Consider the following 19,928-nt stretch of genomic DNA (forward strand, 5'->3'; position numbering starts at 1 on the left):
CAAGGATACGTCACAATGCCAGCCAGCAGCCAGTAATCGTGGCGCCGGTGCCAAATGTCGTAGATTTTCCCCGAGGACACAGCAGCCCGTTCCTCATTCTGCCACAGAGTGTGCAGCTCTGAGGAGAGACCAAGGTCAACGGGACGAAAGGTGCCCCCAGCCTGGCTCCCACGGAGCCTGGCCTGGGAAGTGCCCACCACCCCGGCCTGGACGGTCACCGCTCCAGGTGCAAAGGAAGGTTATGAGTGGCCTCTTACCAACCAGTCACACTCTAGTATGAAATAGCCATCTGCCCAGACTCCCGGGACCCACAGCCAGCAAGTGGGGGCCACCAACAGCCCGCTCCCCGCCTCCCACCCCGGCCCCGACACCTGTGAAGCCGCCATCCGCGATATTGAACATGAATTTGAATTTCCCGCTCTTATCCTCCTTCTTTCCCTCCTCGTCTTCCTCTCTGTCGCCGTTCTGCTGTGTTTCGATGCACTCCTTCTCCTCGGTCTTGGGGTCATCTGTGGGGGGCACAGGTCAGACTGATTCTCCATCCCCGAGGCACTGCACAGAGGCCTCTTTCTGCTCAGCCCAAAGCAAAGCAGCACCCCCTCTCTATCCTGAGCAGAGAGGCTGCTTCCAGGCCCTGGGACCCCTCCCCACACCAGGACCGCCCAGGGACAGGACAGCAAAGCACCGTGAAGAGACAGCTCAAATTCAAAGACGGCAGAGCTGCCCCAGGGGTCTGACTCGAGGGCAACTGGCAGGCAGGCAAAGCTGAGCCTCAAATCCTTCCGGCCAGGCTGCATGGCCAGCTCCCCGCCCTCGAGATGGCGGGGGCCCCGGGAAGGGTCGGGAGAAGAGGGAGTCCGTTCCCAGCAGGAGAGAGAAGCATCCTGGATCCCATCCCCCAGCTTGGGTCACCGCGGTGACAGTGTCCAGGAGGCTGACCAGGGTGACCAGGTAGCACCCTCGAGAGAGCCCGGGCACAGGGCAGAGTGCAGAAAAGAAAACCCCAGACCTGGCCTGAAGTCGCCACCGTCCGCTCTGCTGTGACCCAGGCCCAACTCCAGTTTGTCCTGGGCTTTCTCCTTCTCCAGAGGCGCTTCCTCTGCAAGGCAAGGAGGCTCATAGGTAAGGAGGCATCGAGGAAGACAGGGACCCTGAGCATACACAACGCTTCTCTGCGCCCGGGAGGTGCACCCAAGGGTGCTCCTCTAGGAGGCGAGGCCGGGGCCTCCCCGTCCCCACTCCTCACAGGGCCGCCTATCCTGCCACTGGGCCCATAACCAGAGGATGGAAAGTTCCAGTCAATGGGGCGGGCCTTGTTACCCAGAAACCCCTCTTAAAACATCCTCAAATACTGAGCAAAATACATTGTACTTATGGGACTAGGGGTGTATGTCAGTAATGGTGCACTTGCCTGGCACGAACTTCAATCCTCAACATCTCTCTCTCTCTCTCTCTCTCTCTCTCTCTCTCTCTCTCTCTCTCTCTCTCTCACACACACACACACACACACACACACACACACACACACACACACGTATACATACAGACACAGGGCATGGCGGTGTAAACTTGTAACCCCAGCATTCAGAACGCTGAGACAGGAGGATCACGGTTCGCAGACAGCCTCAGCTACTACTTAGCGAGGCCCTTTGCAACTCAGTGAGACCCTATTTCAAAATAAAGAATAAAAAAATAGGGCTGGGGGTGTAGCTCGGAGGTAGAATGCCCCTGGGTTCCATCCCCAGTACTGGGGAAAAAAAGAAAGAAAGAAAGAAAAAGAAAATCACACAAGACACAGTGGTGTGACGTGTAGTTCCAGCTACTAGGGAGGCTGAGGCAGGAGGATCACTTGAGCCCAGGAGTTCGGGGCCAGCCTGGGCAACATAGCAAGACTCCATCTCAAAAGAATAGAATAAAGCTAAGAAAAGAAAATCATCAGGTGCCAGAAATTGAAAATTAAAACCAGGGACACATAAGCTGGTGTTTGGTGGCCCTGGCAGGGGTTCCTGAATGCCAGGAATGGAGGTTGGACCTGGGGCTAGGACTCAACAGAAGGACGCCCCAGCACTGAGTGACCAGGTGCTCTCTGTGAATGAGAAAAGCCCCCTCTCCGACTGTGGCCACACAGAGGAAGGCTGCTCCAGCATAGGACCCAGGGGAAGAAGGCCCCCAGGAAGAAGCCCAAACTCATGGGCCGTGGATCTGCACTCTGGCACCTCCAGAAAGAGCATCGTAGGAACTGGTTCTGGAGCAGCAAGTCTACTAGTGGGACCGCTGGGCCCTGCGCTTCTGGAAATAAAGGACGGGGGAGCACAAGGTACCACCCAGGTGACAGGGCCTTCCCCAGAGATGCAACCAATCATATACAAGAAGACAAGGACATCCGCCTCATCCCAGCGTACACATGAGGAGTGGAAAGCGTCTCGAGATTCTACAGCAAGGCCAGAGAGACTCTGAAACAAGGACGTGTGGGATGGTGGAGGAGAGGGGAAATTAAAAACAGAAGGAATGTCGGGTGTGGTGGCGCACGCTTGTCACCCCAGCCCTTGGGAGGCTGAGACAGGAGGATGGTAAGTTCGAAGCCAGCCTCAGCTACTGAGTGAGGCCCTCAGCAACTTAGTGAGACCTGTTTGTAAATAAAGTATAAAATAGGGATGGAGGTATAGCCCGGAGGTAGAACGCCGCTGGGTTCCATCCCCAGTGCTGGAAAAAAAAAAAAAAAAAAGAAGGAATGGGGAAAGAGTGAAAGAGTAAGTCAAAAAAAAAAAAAAAAGAAAGAAAGAAAGAAAGAAAGAAAGAAAAATGGGAAATGTTAGAGAGAACTTCTGGAAGTGAAATACACAATCATTGCCAGGCGTGGTGGTGCACACTTTTAATCCCAGTACTTGGGAAGCTGAGACAGGAGGATCGTAGGTTCGCAGCCAACCTGTTACTTAGTGAGGCCCTCCTCAGCTTAGTGAGCTCCTGTTTCCAAATAAAGAATAAAAAATAGGGCAGGGGGTGTAGCTCGGAGGTAGAATTGCCCCTGGGTCCCATCCCCAGTACCGCAAAAATTAAAAATTAAAAATAATTAAATAAAAATGGTCAAAGGATCTAAAAAGATACTTCTTCAATATTTATACATATAGGGTACAAATAAGCCATGAAATGGTACTTAACAGCTTTTTGAACAATGGAAACGCAAATCAGACTCACAATGAGACAGCACTCTACTTCTCAGCCCCCAGCATGGCTACAGTCAAAGACTGGTGATAATGACGGCCGTGGAGGAGCTGGAGGAGCTGAGACCCTCGCCCCGCCGGGGGGCAGGAGAACCCGGGCAGCACAGGGGAGAGCCCCACCGCCCGCAACATCAGACAGTCACCATACAACTCAGCCGCTCCCCTCCTCATACTCAAGAAATGAAAATCTACGTTCACACAGAAATGTGTACTTAAATGTTCACGTTGGTATTATTTATAATAGCTAAATAGAACCAGGCCAGCCATAGTGGCACATGCCCGTAACCCAGCAACTCAGGAGGCTGAGGCAGGAGGGTCCCAAGTTCGAGGCCAGCCTGGGCAACTTAGCAAAACCCTGTCTCATAATAAAATATAAGAAGGAAGCCGGGCATGGTGGCACACGCTTGTAATTCCCGCGCTTGGGAGGCGGAGACAGGAGGATCACAGGTTTGAGGCCAGCCTCGGCAACCTAGAGAGACTCTGTTTCAAAACAAAAAATAAATAAATAAAAATGGTTAGGGTTATAGCTCAGAGATAGAATGCCTCTGGGTTCAATTCCCAGTAAAACACACACACACACACACACACACACACACTATAGGTAGGTATATATATACTATATATATATATATATATATATATATATATATACACACTATATATATACACACTATATATATATGTATATATGGAGAGAAAAGTATATCATATATAATTTTAAAAGATTAACACAAATCAGACAAAATAAACTTTAAAGCAAAATGTACCAGGAAGGATGCTCATTATTACAGAAGAGGGGCACGCTCACCCGAAAAGTTAAAAACACTTGAACAAACACAGAGCTAACAGCACAGCCTCCAACGCCAAGGAGCGGAATCGGGCGTTACAGGGAGAAGGAAACGACTCCGCAATCCCAGGGAGAGAGTGACAAAGTCTCCCAGGGGTGACCCACCTAATCAAACTGAATACTGGTAAGGCTGCAACACGTACGCTGCTAACGTGTGTGTTTACAACCTTGCATCCCCCTACTAGAAGACACGCTTTTCAAGCACACGTGACAGGCTGACAACAATCTCTTCCCTACTATCAAGAAGGCTCCTGTGTTCAAACCAAATCGCCAACCAAAACACAGCCCAGGAACCCTCGGTCTCTGTGCGGTGGGCAGAGTTCAAGCCCCCGTGTAGATACCTGAGCCCCTGCCCCCTGTCGTGCGGCCAGCAAGTCGGGAGCCAAGCCTGCCCCTCAGCCAGGAAGAGCACCCACCCAGCGGCCCTTCTCCGCCCCAGGGTGCTGAAGCCTACCTTTGCTCAGCTGCTCCGGGGAGGGCTGGGCCTTCTCCATCTCCTCCGGCCGTTCCTCGCGGGCCCTCTCCTTGCTGTCCGAGCTCTTGTGCTTTTCCTCACCCTCTGCTCTGTCTAGAGTAGCTGGTAGGGCCTAGGAAGGACAGGTCGGTGGGCTGTAGGGCCTGAGACCAAATCGGAATGGAAGGCAGGCGCAGGCCCTGACCTGGCGCCCACAGTCCTAGCTCCGGCCATGGCTCCCAGCCAGTCCCCCTGACTAGAGGGCCAATCTGGGAGCCAAGAGGCCCAGGAAGCCCCCAGACCCAGCGCTCACCGCGGGCCCAGACAGCAGGAACCTCTGTACCTGGATCTCCAAGGGCCTCTTTGGTTTCTGCACCACCGGCTCCTTCTCATCCACGTAGCCCAGCTGGGCTTCCATTTTGTCTGGAAGATTTAAGAGGAGATGAGACAGATGGGCTTGGGTGAAGAAGAGGCAGAGGGCATTGAATGGGGTGCCGGACAGCACCTCTGGGAGAGAGGGGCAGGGTTCCCAGTACACAGAGGGCCCAGGGCAGGCTCTGACTGAGACCTCGTAGGACCTCAGGCCCATGAGGCCAACGCAGAGGCCGTCAGGGCAGGGATCCCTCTGCAAGGAGGCAGCGAGCAGAGTGACTAGGTTTTCACTTCTGCGTGTCCACCCAAGAGTGGACAGCTGGGCCACAGGGGAACCGTTCCTCTGGATTAGAGCCAGGATGTGTGGGTTCCGTTCGGCTTGCAGGCTGGCCGACTAGCTGTGTGCCTCTGGACAAGTGTGAGTTTCCTGGCATCATGCAAGGTGTTGGAGACCATGGGTGAGAAAATGGAAGTTCATGGGGTTTAAGTAGCCTGTCCAAGGTCACACACAGAGTTCGGGGCAGAGTCAGAAGCCAGCCCCAACGTGTCCTCCCTCCAAAGGGCACCTTTGAAAGGGCTGCTTTGAAAAACAGTCTGGCAGCCAAAGAGCTTAAACAGAGTTACACTATGATCCATAAATCCATTCCATATTTTCTGTACTGAGGATCAAACCCAGGGGCATTCTACCTCCTCTAGCCCTTTTTTCTTGTTTTGAAATAAGATCTCGCCAGGTTGCTGAGAATCTTGCTAAGTTGCTGAGGCTGTCCTCAAACCTGCAATTCTCCAATCTTAGCCTCCCAAGTACAGGATTACAGGCATGCACCACCACACCGAGATCCAGCAGTCCACTCTTGGGGAGATACCCAGGAGATCTGAAAATCCACGCCCATGCGAAATCCCACGTGCAAATGCTCCCTGCAGCACTGTTTACCATAGCCAAAAAACAGACGAAACCCAGATGTCTATCAGCGGATTTGTGGATTAAAAGAAAAAGCCTGCGGTCAGCCCATTCACGGGAATGCTATTTGGCCACGAGGGAGCGTGAGTAACTGAACCATCTTACAATGTGGATGAATCTTGTAACATGTTGCTCAGGGAAAGGAGCCAGACCCCAGAGGCTGACCGTGTATGACTACTGGGTGGGAAATGCCCTTAGAGACATGTCCCAAGACAAATCCTGAGGGACAGAAGCAGGGGAGTGCTGCCTAGGGCTGGGGGAAGGGCATCGGGAGGTATCTGATGATGAATTTTCTTTCTTTTTATTTATTTATTTTGGTATTAGGGAATCTACCTCTGAGAAACACCTCCAGCCCCTTTTAATTTTCACTTATATTTTTGAAATAGGCTCTAGCTAAGCTGTTGAGACTGGCCTCAGGTCTGCAACCCTCCTGTTTCAGCTTCCCCAAGTACTGGGATTACAGGTGTGTGCCTCCCCGCCCAACTCAGGGCTTCGTTTTGAAGCGATGAAGTCTTCTGCCTTTGAAAACAGCGATGGCTGCAGAGCCCGATGAATACAACAGAAGCCGCTCACAGCACATGCAGACGGGCGAATTGTGTAATACCCATACATAAGAGTTCAACCTCAAGGCTGTTGTTAAAAAGAAAACCCAAGCTGGGCGTGATGACACACACCTGTAATCCCAGTACTTGGGAGGTTGAGACAGGAGGACGGAAGGTCTGAGGACAGCCTGAGCACCTTAGCAACACTCTCACGAGTTGGGCAACCTCACGAGTTGGGCAAATAAAAGTTTGTGGTTTTTTGTTTTTGTTTTTGTTTTTGTTTTTGCAAATAAAAGTTTTGAAAGCCGGGCGTGGTGGCGCACGCTTGTCATCCCCGCGCTTGGGAGGCGGAGACAGGAGGATCGCGCAGGTTCGAAGCCAGCCTTGCTGGCTTAAGAGACCGTTTCCAAATAAAATATAAAATAGGTCTGAGAGTGTAGCCCGGAGCTCGGAGGTAGAAGGGTTCCATCCCCAGTACCACCAAAAAAAAATAAAGTTTTGAAAATAAAAAATAAACCAGGCGTGGTGGTGCACGCTTGTAATCCCAGCATTTGGAAGGCTGAGACAGGAGGATCGCGATTCACCGACAGCCTCAGCTACCTAGGCCCTTTGCAACTCAGTGAGATCTTGTTTCAAAAAATAAAGAATAGCCAGGCGTGGTGGCGCACGCTTGTAATCCCCGCGCTTGGGAGATGGAGACAGGAGGATCGTGCAGGTTTGAAGCCACCCGCGCTGGCTTAAGAGACCCTGTTTCCAAAAATAAAAAAGCATAAAATAGGTCTGAGAGTGTAGCCCAGAGGTAGAAGGGCTTCCAGGAACCCCAGTACCACCAAAAAAAAAAAAAAAGAATAAAAAAAATAGGGCTGGGGGTGTAACTCAGAGGTAGAATGCCCCTGGGTTTCATCCCAAGTCCTGCAAAAAGAGAGAAAGGAGAGAAGGAAGGAAGGAAGGGAGGGAGGGAGGGAAGGAGGGAGGGAGGGAGGGAATAAATCAGGGCTAAGTGTGTAGCTCTCAGGTAGAATGCCCTGGGCTCAATTCCCAGTACTGCAAAAAATAAAATAAAATAAATAAAAAGTAAAAAAAAGGTCTTGGAGATAGAATGCCCTGGGTTTAATCCCTAGCACCACACACACACACACAAAAAGAAAAGAAAAAGAAAAACCAAATACAGCTGAGTATAGTGCTATAACACCTGTAATCCCAGTATTTGGGAGGCTGAGACAGAATGATCACAAATTCAAGGCCAGCTTCAACAACAGAATCCTGTTTCAAAATAAAATAAGAAAAGGGGTGGGAGTGTAGCTCAATGGTAGAATGCTCCTAGATCCAATCAGCACAAAGGGGGAAAAAGCGTCTCAGGCCGGCGCACAGGCGTGGCGCAGGGCTGTCGTCCCAGGGACTAGGGAGCTGGAGTTAGAAGTCACAATTTTGAGGCCAGCCTTGCAACTTGGCAAGATCCTGTCTCAAAATAAAAAAAAAAAACAGTGCTGAGGGTATAACTCAATGGTGGCACGCAACTGGCTTCAATCCTCAGTGCAGAGATAGAGAGAAAAGCAAAGCAAACCCCTCTGGGGAGAGGCCCTTCCGCAGGCACATGCTCCTGGAGCGGAGGCTGTCCTTGGTGGAGTGCACAGAGGTCTCTGGAGTGCACAGAGGTCTCGGGGCTACCCTGCCTTGCTGCCTGCCATGACACGGCTCCCTCCCCTGATCTCCCGGAGCCCAGACCTGGCAGGCTCAGCGGGGCTGGCGGGAGGTGGGCAGGGCTGGCGGGCACCGGCGTGTTCGGGTCGGAGGAGACGACCTCGCCTGGCTTCTTGCCTTCAGGCCCCTCGGGGACCAAGTCCGGGGTGCTGTACTTCCCGTTGACGTGCTCAAACTCCTGGACCTGGGGCAGCAGAGAGAAACAGGGAGGGGGTGGTCACAGGGACGGGGGTGGTCGCAGCTCGGCCCCAATGGCCCAGGAGCGGCTCCGGGTGGGTGCTGCCTAAGCTGGCCATGGTGAATATACTCCTGACCACCACCTCCCAGGCCAGTGCCCCTGCACCCCACACATGCATGTCCTCTGCCCTGTGACCTCCACCCCCAGGCCCCTCACCCAAGAAGGCTCCCGGGGTCCCTCAGCCTGGCTCAGACCCAGGGCAGCCAGCGGTGTGACCTAAGCCAGACGCTGGGCCCGCCCTCTGAGCGTGGACCCCCGAGGCAGTGCCAGGGTCCCGGGTGGTCCCCAGGAAGGGCCCGTCGGGGCTCACTCACCCACCTTCTTCCTAACCAGTGACATGACCCCAATGCGCGTGAGTACGTGCTGTCTGGAAAGGCCTTCCCGGGGCACGCCGTCCGCAAAAGTCTCCGCGCCGTCCGCCCCAGGCTCACACAGGTGCCGCATGAAGAGGGACACATAGGCTCTGGGGTTGGGGGGACTGGGGCTCAGGGAGTGGGGGGCCAGCAGGACCCCAGGGGACCTCTTGGCCGGAAACATCAGCCACCACTGACCTAAACCAGGACCGCTGGGCCAGGCCCCGGAAGAGGAAGGGGGAGCCTCCCTAGTGGGGGACCCCTCACCCTGCAGGACCCAGACCCCCCTGGCTGTGGTTGATGCAGCTGGGCCCGGCAGGCCAGGGCTTCTGCAAATCCACCCTGCCCTGCGCCCACCACCCAAAGGCCAGCAGTTGGTGAGCTCTCTGATGCCCCTTGGCGTGGCAAGGGCTGACCCTGTGTGTAGGAAGCGCCTGCCCCTCTGGAGCCCCCCCACGGGGACTGGAGGGCCTCGTGGGGCGTCGCCTCACCGGGCCCCTTTACCTAAATTCTTTCTCGCTCTTTCCCCGGAGATCTCGCACCAGCCAGTGAGAGTTGAAGGCGTCCTGGGGGGGCATGCCCCAGCGCATGATGGCGTTCAGAAAGGCCTTCCGCTGCCGGGCGTTGAAGCCCAGAACCTGGGCAGGGCAGACAGCAGGTGTCAGGTGTGTGAGCCCGGGTCAGAGTTGGAGCAGGTGCAGAGTTCAGAGATGGGGAGAAAGGATGTATGTGTGTGGTTGGGTGCTCGGGGACCCGACGCAGGACCCAGAACATCCACACCAGCCTCACTTGTACTTGGTATGTGACCCTGGGCAAGCCCCCAGCCCCTCCTCCATACCCCAGGGGTGGCAGGAAGGGGTCTGGGAGAGTCGGGGTGCAGGCGGGCCCCACCTCAATGTTGCCGCCAACTCGGGCAAGAAGAGGAGGCAGGGGCTTGTCCCTGTCACTCTTCAGCTGCCTCCTGGATTGCCGGCGTCCACCTGGGGAGCAGCCCACACACCCTTAGGTGGGGGCCCCGGGGCTCCCCCTGCCCACCCACCAGCAGGACCCCTCCGGACATCCTCCCACAGCAGCCCCAAGGCAACTCGGCCTGACCCCCCTTCAGCTCCCGACACCCAGCCCCGGGCAGCCCAGGCCACCAGCACTGACACTCACCCTGCCCTTCAGGCCTCTCCTCAAAGTCCTCGTCCTCATCCTCGGAGCCGATGGAGTACTCAGACTGGTTATCCGAGAGCTCATCCTGCCACTCTGCAGGGGACCGGGCAGAGGGGCGTGGAGGGGCCGTGTGCACAGAAGCAACCTCCCAACCCTTGCATGCCCGGGACCAGGCCCAGCCCGACACCCCCACTGAGTAGACAATGACCCCAGGTACTTCCTGCGACCTTGCTCAGTAACCAGGACACTACCTGATACACCAAGAAATACGCTGCTCCCATCCCAGTGCTACAGACAGGGAAACTGAGGCTCAAACTGGTTGGCCCAGTGCACACCACCCGCAAGGAAGTCACTGGACGGATCCCTGTCTTTTTTATTTTTCTTGTTTTTCTTGTTTTTTTGTTTGTGTGGTTCTGGGGATGGAACCCAGGTGCCTTCTACCTCTGGGCTACACTTCCAGACCTATTTTTTATATTTTTATTTGGAAACAGGGTCTCACTAAGGTGCTGAGAGCCTCACTAAGTAGCTGAGGCTCGCTTCGAACCCACGGGATCTTCCTGTCTCAGCCTCCCCAGTACTGGGATGACAAACGTGTGCCACAACGCTCAGCCGGATCTCCCTCTCGCTCCCCCAAACCTGGACACCCCCCTTCCTCCGACTTCCTCCCAGAAGTCACCCCCTGCACCTCCCAGGGCTCCTGCACAGCCCCTGGGGTCTCGGGCGGGCGCAGCACGCACCCTGGTCCTCCTGGGAGGCGTCGTTGTAGTTGACCTGCTTGCGGATGCGCTTGCCCTTGCCCAGGTTGCGGGCCAGGTCCTCCTGCTGCTGTTCGTAGTGGTGCCGCAGCAGCTTCTCCCAGTAGTCGGGGTCCACGTTCTCCTCCTGCTTAATCACCTCCCGCTCCACCTCCTCCTGGGGACACAGGCGCAGGGGCTGGCGGGCACTGGCAGGGCAGGCGTCCTGTCCTCTGGGCAGCCTCCTGCCGCCTGCACCGCACCTGCCTGCTCTGCTGGGGTTCCAGGAGCCCCGGGAGGCCTATACTGCCGGGAGCTATCCCCTCGCCCGCCCCTGCTGCCCTCCTCTCCCTGCCCCCGCTGCCCCGCTGCTCACTAATGCACCCCGTCTCTCCTGGCCTGTGCAAAGCCAGCCCTCAAGGGGCTCTGGATTCAAAGCAAGGGTAATGAGCACATAGGGTCTACCAGAGGCTGGGCGCTCAGGGGGAAGAGGAGGGGGCGCGGGAGACTCAGAGAAGGTCTTGGGGGAGAACTAGGAGTTGCAGAATGAGGAAGATGCGCAGGTGGCGATGCAGGAGAGAAGTTGGTGCCCCGATGGTGGCTGATGTCCACAAAGGCAGTATAGGACAAGAGTGGAGGTCACCATCTTAGCCGGGGGCGCGGCATCCTGCGGGGCGTGGTGCCTGAGGGGCGGGGCTACAGCAGGGGAGGAGTGGCTAGAGGGTGGGGCTGTGGTAGGGCGGGGCATGCTGCTGGGGGCGTGGCCATGGCCCGGAGGCTCTTGGGGCGGAGGACCGGGCTCCTGGAGCGGGAGGAGCCCGGGTCCCGAGGGCACAGCGCAGCGCGCAGGCGGGGGCCTTACCACGCCGTCCTCTTCGCGCACCACGTACTGCGCCACCTTGAAGGAGCTGAGGTACTCGTTCATGTTCTGCAGCTCCGTGTCGTCCGTGGCGTCCTGGTTCCGGTCCAGCAGCTTAGAGATGGCCGCATCGTCATAGTGGATCACGCTGCTGTCTTCCACGTCCTTGTTGTCGCCTGGTGGCAGACGGGGACACCATCGGGGACTACCCGGGCTCAAGCTTGGCCAACCCCCAGCAATGGCCCTTCCCATCGCTTCCAAGCTGGGCTGGGGGGCACCTGACAAGCCCGACTCTAAACTTTCTGGGCCTCCCCACCTGCAGCCCCCAGCGACACCCCAGGGATGAGCTGGTGGGCAGCAGGGAGCCCCTTTCCAGGAGCGCCTGCACCTAGGAGGAGCCGGGGCAGGGCTCGGCGGGCTCCCTACCTGGCGGGGTGCTACCATGCTTCTTCTTTGTGCTGGCAGCCAGGGCGCCCCCCCTGGAGGAATGCACATCAGGGATGGGCGTTGCAGGCCGCTGGCCCTGGGACATCATCCCTGGAAGACAGAGGAGGCGTGCTGGTGTAGTGCACAGAGGCTGCGGGGACGGTGGGCAGAAACCCCACCTTGGCCCGCCATAGATGGAGACACAGGCCCGGGCAGAGGAGACGGGGCTGAGCGCAGTGGGGCTGGCAGGGACCCTGGATGCGTACATCTCACGCAGGGCCACCCTGAACCCCACCACACTCCTGTCCCCGGGAGCCCCACCCTCCACGTCGTCTTTGAAGAGTTCCTCTGTGCCGAACTTGAGGATGTCATCCAGCTCCTGCTTGGTCATGGAGCCGGACTTGGAGCCCAGCCCGGGCCGCACCACCAGGTGGGTCAACATCATCTTGCGCTTGGCCACCTGCGTGATGCGCTCCTCCACGGAGGCCCGGGTCACGAAGCGGTATATCATTACCTTCTTGTTCTGCCCGATGCGGTGGGCGCGGCTGAAGGCCTGGGGGAGAGACCAGCCCCTCAGCACCCAGGGCTTGACCGAGGGCTCCAGGCACAGAGCTGGGGGCCGTGGAATGGAAGGGGCGAACCTGACCCCCCAGCCTCACCAGGGCCTGGCGGCCAGGTAGGTTTGCAATGAAAATGTGTCTGGACAGGTGGAACTAGGCGTGGCTGTGGGTGGGCAGGGTGCTGAGGGTCAGCGCAGCCTGTGAGCAGGGTTAACAAGCCCCACGGAGCTCCAGCAGCGGGCCATGGAGCGGCGGGGGCTGCACCCATGAGTGACTCACTAACGGGACTGCAGGACCATGGGCCGGAATGTTCAGCCCCTTCCAGACCAGCGAGGCCCTGAAACGGGTCTAAGGAGATACTCGAGTCTTGCATCAGATCCCTGGGTGACACGACCATTGTGTATTCACGTGAGTCACGCGTGTGCCTGAGACAGGGGTCTGCATGTGCCCCAACAGTGTTAACTGTTAAACGCACGTGTCCCTGACCCAGAATAAGGTAACCGAGGGACACCAGGTAGCTCTATTCCCACAGCCCCTGAACCCTCCCACATAATTCCTTCTTCCAACAAGCTCGACTCCAGGCTTCCTATCTCTGCTACAGCTGGAACCCTCTGGGTCCCAGGACTCCCTCATCCTGCCTTCATCCCCTTCTCAGGCCCCCTCCTGGGGCTGGGACTCCATGGCAGAGGAAGGCCACAGGTCTGGGGAGGGGAGAGGCAGGGCCAGAGGATGCGGAGTGGGGGCGCCAGCCGCGAGGGCACCGGTAGGCAGGCAGGAAGGCCACACACCTGGATGTCGTTGTGCGGGTTCCAGTCCGAGTCGTAGATGATGACCGTGTCGGCCGTGGCTAGGTTGATGCCCAGGCCACCCGCCCGGGTGGAGAGGAGGAAGCAGAACTGCTGGGCTCCGGGGGCTGGGAAGAGAGGAGGTGGGCAGATGGGGTGGGTGGCTTAGCAGGGCACCCGGGCAGGCTACAGATGAGATGGGCAAGGGCAGAGGGAGGCCATGGGCCTACAGAGCAACAGGCTCCTGGCAGAGAAGCTGGACCAAGACTGTGGCCCCATCTCAGAGGAGGGCCACACCTGGGCCCAGGTAGTTCTGGACAGTACTCTGAGCCCTGGTCCAAGGGAGAGAAAGCCGGAATGAGAAGGAGGCCCACGTTCAAAGCCTGGATGGGGAAAGACCAAACTGCAAACAACCAGCAAATTCAGGCAGGGCCCCCGGGAGGCCCCGGAGAGCTCAGCTGGGGTCCATCATGGTGGGCTCTGCCCAGCACTCATAAGACCAGGGGCCTCTCTGGTGTCTAGAGGCCCAGGGTGTCAGCCAGACTCTCGGCACCAACTTCTTCATATGGTGACATTTTTCTGCCGTTATCTCTGTCCATTCCTAACTCAGTACAGAGCAGGTATTAATCCTAAAGACTATTCTTTTTGTTGTTGTTGTTGTTTTGTTTGTTTTTCAGTACTGGGGATGGAACCCAGGGAGAGTATACCTCCGAGCTACACCCTCAGCCCAATTTATTTTTTATTTTTTATTTTGAAACGGTCTCACTGAGTTGCAAAGGGCCTCACTAAGTAGCTAAGGCTATCCGCGAACCCCAATCCTCCTGTCTCAGACTCCCAAATGCTGGGATTACAAACATGTGCCACCACACTCGGCTAATCCCAGCTATTCTGAAGGCTGAGGCAGGAAAATCATGAGTTCAAGGCCAGATAGGGAAACTTAGCAAGACTTTGTCTCTAAATAAAAAAGTCAAGGGGTCCAGGGTGTGGCTCAGAGGTAGAGCGTTTGCCCGGCATGTGTGAGGCTCTGGGTTCCATGCCAAGTACTAGAAACAAACAAAAATACTTAAGGGGACACCCGCTGGGACCTAAAGACTGGTCTGCTTTCTTCTCCACTGTGGTGCGGCTCATGGAATATTGGTTGGGTGGTCCAGCTAAGAAGAGAGACTGAAATGGGGTCCCAGCCAGAACCCTTGGGTGAGGTGCGGTACCATTGAATCTGTCGATTGCCTCTTGCCGGAGACCCCCAGTGATGCCACCATCGATCCGCTCATACTTGTATCCCTCGTACTCCAGGAAATCTTCCAGAAGATCCAGCATCTTGGTCATCTGCATGGGAGGGATGCCTGAGGTGCCGCCACAGAGCCAGGAGCCCCATAGGAACATGGGTGGGATCCCAGCACAGGTGAGGAGAGATCAGCCCACAAGTCAGGAGACGAGCGGGACCCAGATAGGCCTGAGGCGGGACTCTAGAGAACACAGCCTCCAGTCTCACCCGCTGGCAGCCAGTGCGTCCTCCACATCAGCCCCAAACACGCAGCAGCCTCCCCGTTCATACCTTCTGGAATGGAGCCCCAGCTCCTCAGCCTGCATTCAAACTTCTGCAGGCCAAGGTGCCCCTTCCACCAGCTGTCCCCAACCAGACTCATTCAAACATCATCTCCTGTGATATCTTCCCTGATGTCCACAAAGACAGTCCTTTCTGAGCCCCTTACCCTACTTCCCTTCTTGAGATAGTTTAGCTATGTATAAAACTGTCCGCAGACACCTCCCCGCAGGACGTGGCGGTTTTGCCATCATCTCCGTATCTGTGGCCGTGATGAGAAGTCCGAGGACAGTCTGGCCATCTGCCCTTCGTAAGTCCTGGTTTCCCTCCAGGTGCTAGGGGCTGGTTGACTGGTACTGACCCTGCTTGGCGCTCGGCAGCGCACTTCAGATCTGAGGCCTGTGTCTTTCTCCAGGTCTACAAACCCTTCAAATCTTACGATTCACCATGTTCTAGTTTTGATCCTGTAGCTCCTAGCAGATCGTTGGGACCTCCTGAAACCCCTGCGTCATTTCTCATCTTTCTCTGTGCCACATTTCTAGAATATCCCTCAGTACTGGATTCCAGTGCGTCGGCGTTCTCTTCTACAGTGTGGAGTTCCTCCGGTCTGATGAGATGTTTTACTTCAATGACTAAATTCCTCTACAGGCCTATCTGTTTATTCTTGTCTCATCACCTCCTGCTTTTGCCTAATTAAGTCTTCATCATTGATGGGTGTTAGCTACTCCCTTCACTTGCGAGGACCCTACACGTGGTTACTTCGAGTCCTTCAGGCTAACGTATTATTGTTTCAATTTGGACTCTAATTATCATTCTGTGAATGTCTTAGCATCCGGTTCCATCTTGAGCTTGGGAATCTGGGTTTGCTAGTTAATTTGGACGGGAGGGGGCTGGCCCCATCACGCTCTCTCCGCACACATTTCTAGCATGTATGCAATTCGCTCTACTTGGTCCCCGGAGGCCTCCGCTCAGGCTCATGTCTCCGGTTGGCAGTGGTGTTGGGGGAATTGTGGATCCATCTCCCAGCCACATCAGGCCCCAGGGGTGCACAGGAAAGGCAAGCTGCACCCTCAGCCCCGGGGGTGCTCTCCGCGGGAGGCAGCGGCCCACCTGGGAGAAGATGAGCACGCGGTGCCCTTCGTCCCGCAGTTTCTTGAGCATCTTCTGCAGCAGCATGAGCTTCCCCGAAGACTTCACCAGGGAGCTGCCATCGTAGGAGCCGTTGGGCAAGACGGGCGCCTCCTGTGGACAGGAGAAGTGGAGCCCTGGTACGCTCCCCTCCCTGGCGTGGCACCGAGCGGCTGCCGGGACGGACCGCAGCCCCGCCGCGGGCTGACTGCCTGTCTGCTCTGCTGAGCATGAAGCCCAAATCCGAGCAGGTTCCACAGCGTGGGATACACGGGTCCAGGCACCACGAGCCCGCAGGGTGCAGGCCCGCCAGCTCTGCCCCTGGCCTTGCTCCCTGGCTGGCACCTGAGACCCGAGAAACCCGTGAACAGAAGATGACAAGGTCCAGTCAGCCTTCCCAGCAGGCGTTCGGCCTGGTCGCTGTGGTCACTGGAGGGGGCCATCCAGGCGGGGCCAGCCCTCTGACCCCCACCAGGCAGAAGGCAAGTCCCAGAGAATCACAAGAGACCCAGGGTTGCCCGAGCCCGAGTCACCCCGAGGTCAGACTCCCCGCTGGGCTCTGCAGTGTCGGGAGAGGAGCTGTAGAGGACTCAGAACGTGACAACACCAGCTGCAGAGGACTCAGAAAGCGGCAACACCAGCGGGCGGCAGCTGACGTCCTCTGTGGACCCCAGCCCCGAACTCTCTCCCAGGGCATTCAACATACACGTTCTCTCTCTCACCAAAACCCCTCTGGGTAGTTGATGTTTCTGTCCCCATTTTACAGAGTAAAACACCAAGGCTCAGAGAGGAGCATTAGCTTTTCTGAGATCACAGAGCTGGGGCGGGGTGTCGGGGTCCAGAGTCCAGCGTCTCACCCATAGCTGCTCTGCAGACGCACCCCGGTTGCTGGTGACAATCTGACCTTGGGGGTTGGGGGCAGCCATGCCAGCCCTGAACCCTGCCCTGGCCCAGTGCTGAGGCTGAAGGGGTCTTGGGGTAGCTCATTGTGCCCTTAGTGGGTCACAGGGAAGGGCCAAGAGAGGACCTGGCTGGGGGATGGACAGGAAGAAGTTTCAGAAACTCCTGGCATGATGGGGACCCAGGTCCTCATTCTCAGGGCAGACCGAGGGGCCGGGAGCCTTTGGACCTAGTCTCGGGGACCCGCCACAGAGGCCTGCAGGAAGCCCCATGACGGCCTCCAGGAACCTACCACGGCGGCCACCGGGAAGAGGTAGGGGTGGTTGCAACACTTCTTCAGGTCCATCATGATGTTGAGCAGAGACACTTGGTTCCCGCCGCCCTTGGAGTTGAGCGCCTCGAAGTTCCGGGTGAGGATGAACTTGTAGTACTTCCTGCGGCGCGGAGAGCGGCGTGTGCACCTGGGCCTGACAGCTCCGAGGGCCCCTCTGGCCTTAGGGAGGCTGGAGCCGTAGCCGCCAGAGCGGGCGTGTGCACCTGGGCCTGACAGCCCCGAGGGCCCCTCTGGCCTTCAGGGAGGCTGGAGCCGTAGCCGCCAGACAGCACTTACGGAGAGACCCCAGGAGCCCCAAGAGGTAAGGTCACGGGGTAGGCATCGCCTGGCCAGCGATTGGGAAGCGCCGCTGGGCTCAGGCAGCCCTGGAGACCAGCCCCGGGGACGGGGCAGGCTGCCCCTGGTGCTTACTTCTGCATCTGGCTCAGCTCCACGCGGACGATCAGCTCGGTCTTGGCCGGCATGTTTTTGAACACGTCCGCCTTCAGCCGCCTGAGCATGTGCGGCCCCAGCAGGTCATGCAGCTTCTTGATCTGGTCCTCCTTGGAGATGTCGGCAAACTCCTCCAGGAAGCCCTCCAGGTTGCTGCAACAAAGACAGGCCTTAGAGCCAGGAGCGGAAGACCAGAGCAGGCACAGGCCTCAGCGGAGGGGACCGGGATTGAGGCGAGGGAGCTGGGTGCAGCGGCTGGTGGAGCCTGGCACTGCCCAGAGCAGCCTCTTGGTCTAAGCCTGCGTCGGCCACACAGCACAGCCCTCCCTCTGCCACACGGGGTACCTCCCGTCCGCAAAGCCGCCTCCGTGTGAGCTCTCCAGGACTATCGCCCAGATCACAAGCAGGGAAACTGAGGCTAAGGGGTGCCCAAGGGAATGCGGTCTAGCCGAGCCAAAACCTGCCCTCAGAGCAGCCTCCCCCCATGCCAAAAGTGGCGCCGATTTCACCCGAACCCCCATTCTGAGCGGGAAGACGGGTGGGTGAGGAGGAGGCTGAAGAAGTGAGGCTCCATTGTCCTCCCCATCCCCAGCCTCCCCTGGGCCTCTGACTCCCATCACTGCTGGTCAACATGGCCAACTTGAGTCCCTGGAGGGAAAGGAGGAGCCAGGGGCATAGGGACAGGTACCCACAGAAACCACAGGATGGGCAGTGTCTGAGAGGCACCCAGCGCCACCCCCTCCAGCCCCATGAGGGCACTGGAGGGGGTCAATACTCTTGCCCCACCTGACTGACAAGGACACCGAGGCCCAGCAAGCCCCCAGCCCCACCTGCACCCCCAGCCCCACCCACCCGCCGGCCCCGGCACGCACTTGAACCTCTCTGGAGTCAGGAAGTTGAGGAGATGGAAGAGTTCCTCCAGGTTGTTCTGAAGGGGGGTCCCCGTCAGCAGCAGCTTGTAGTCGATCTTGTAGCTGTTCAGGACCCTAAAGAACTTTGAGGGAGCGAGGGGCCCGTCAGGCGCGGAGGGAGCCTCGCGCAGGGCGACCCCGCCACGGCCGGCACCACCTACCTTGGACTGGTTGTTCTTGAGCCGGTGGGCCTCGTCCACCACAAGGCAGGCCCACTCGATGGAGCCCAGGATGGCCTGGTCGATGGTGATGAGCTCGTAGGAGGTGAGCAGCACGTGGAACTTCATCTGCACTTCTTTCTGGGGGAGAGAGGAGCGTTTGGGAGGAAGCAGCTAGGGCCAAGCCCTCCAAAGTCTCAGGAGAGTCCGGAATGTGAACACCACAAAGACCCGGGACCCCTGAAGCCTGGCCAGCCTGGGCTGGGAAGGAGAGACACCGGCCACCTGGGAGAGGGGCCAGCTGAGGCCCAGGGCACAGTGCCCTAGAGAGGGCGGTGCTACAGACCCTGGAAAAGAAACACAGCAGGCCTCTGTATCCCCGGGTTCCAGACCCCGCAGACTCAACCATCCCTGGAAAGAACATATCTGGGGGAAAAATGCAACTGTACTCAATAGATATAGACTTTTTTCCTTGTAGGTATTCCCTAAATAATACAGTGTAACAGAGCCAGGCATGGTGGCGCACGCTTGTCATCCCAGCATTCGGGAGGCTGAGAAAAGAGGATCGCGGTTCACGGACAGCCTCAGCTACTTAGTGAGGCCCTCTGCAACTCAGTGAGACCCGGTTTCAAAATAAAGAATAAAAAATAGGGCAGGGGGTGTAGCTCGGAGGTCAAATGCCCCTGGGTTCCAATCCCATACCCGCAAAAAAAAAAAAAAAAAAAAAAGAATAAAAAATAAAAAATAGGGCTGGGTGTGTAGCTCAGTGGTAGAATGCCTCTGGGTTCAATACCCAGTACTGAAAATATATATACAGTGTAACCGCTATAATAACATAAGTATAATTGTAAGTTAGGATTGTAAACAATCTAGACATGATTGGACACTGTGCAAGGCTGGGCATGGGCTATATGTTACATAAGGGACTTGGGGCATCTGAAGATCTTGGTGTCCCAGGGATCACAGAACCAGTCCCAGGCTGCTGCTTATGGTCAGGCATCTGGGGTGCACCCGGTGCTTAGCACCTCCTTTACCTCTAATCTAGGGTAATCTAATCTTGAGCTAACGTAGCATCTTCCGCATTTGATGCTCACGGGCCCCCAGGCTGGAGCACTCCCTCATGCTGCCATGCTAATAAAGGGCAGCCAGGGTTAAAGTGGAAAAGGGAAGTCCATATTAGAATTTGTTTTTGTTTTGTTTTGTTTGTGGCACTGGGGATTGAATTCGGGGGCATTTTACCTCTGAGCTACACTCCCAGCTCTGTTATATTTTTTATTTTGTGTATTGGTTTGTTTTTTGTTTGTTTTTGGTGTGTGT

The 19,928-nt window shown here is 56.8% G+C and overlaps 1 protein-coding gene across 1 annotated transcript in view; it reads right to left on the reverse strand.

The window, feature by feature from the left end:
- The window catches only part of CHD5 (chromodomain helicase DNA binding protein 5), a gene marked incomplete at both ends in the record, with an annotated part of 61,783 nt that overhangs the window by 6,353 nt on the left and 35,502 nt on the right, over nt 1-19,928 (reverse strand). Inside the window, 21 exons of the mRNA XM_080691260.1 lie at nt 10-118; nt 372-509; nt 1,010-1,099; nt 4,523-4,655; nt 4,866-4,945; nt 8,120-8,279; nt 8,652-8,796; nt 9,191-9,324; nt 9,578-9,666; nt 9,842-9,934; nt 10,579-10,753; nt 11,438-11,610; nt 11,861-11,971; nt 12,182-12,413; nt 13,209-13,333; nt 14,414-14,531; nt 15,859-15,990; nt 17,069-17,210; nt 17,522-17,695; nt 18,415-18,536; nt 18,615-18,752. Coding sequence (XP_080547386.1) covers nt 10-118; nt 372-509; nt 1,010-1,099; nt 4,523-4,655; nt 4,866-4,945; nt 8,120-8,279; nt 8,652-8,796; nt 9,191-9,324; nt 9,578-9,666; nt 9,842-9,934; nt 10,579-10,753; nt 11,438-11,610; nt 11,861-11,971; nt 12,182-12,413; nt 13,209-13,333; nt 14,414-14,531; nt 15,859-15,990; nt 17,069-17,210; nt 17,522-17,695; nt 18,415-18,536; nt 18,615-18,752 — 2,813 coding nt within the window. The remainder of the gene's footprint in view (nt 1-9; nt 119-371; nt 510-1,009; nt 1,100-4,522; nt 4,656-4,865; nt 4,946-8,119; nt 8,280-8,651; nt 8,797-9,190; nt 9,325-9,577; nt 9,667-9,841; nt 9,935-10,578; nt 10,754-11,437; nt 11,611-11,860; nt 11,972-12,181; nt 12,414-13,208; nt 13,334-14,413; nt 14,532-15,858; nt 15,991-17,068; nt 17,211-17,521; nt 17,696-18,414; nt 18,537-18,614; nt 18,753-19,928) is intronic.

This window comes from Muscardinus avellanarius (assembly GCF_963383645.1).
Source record: "Muscardinus avellanarius genome assembly, chromosome: 3".
NCBI classification, from domain to species: Eukaryota; Metazoa; Chordata; class Mammalia; order Rodentia; family Gliridae; genus Muscardinus; species Muscardinus avellanarius.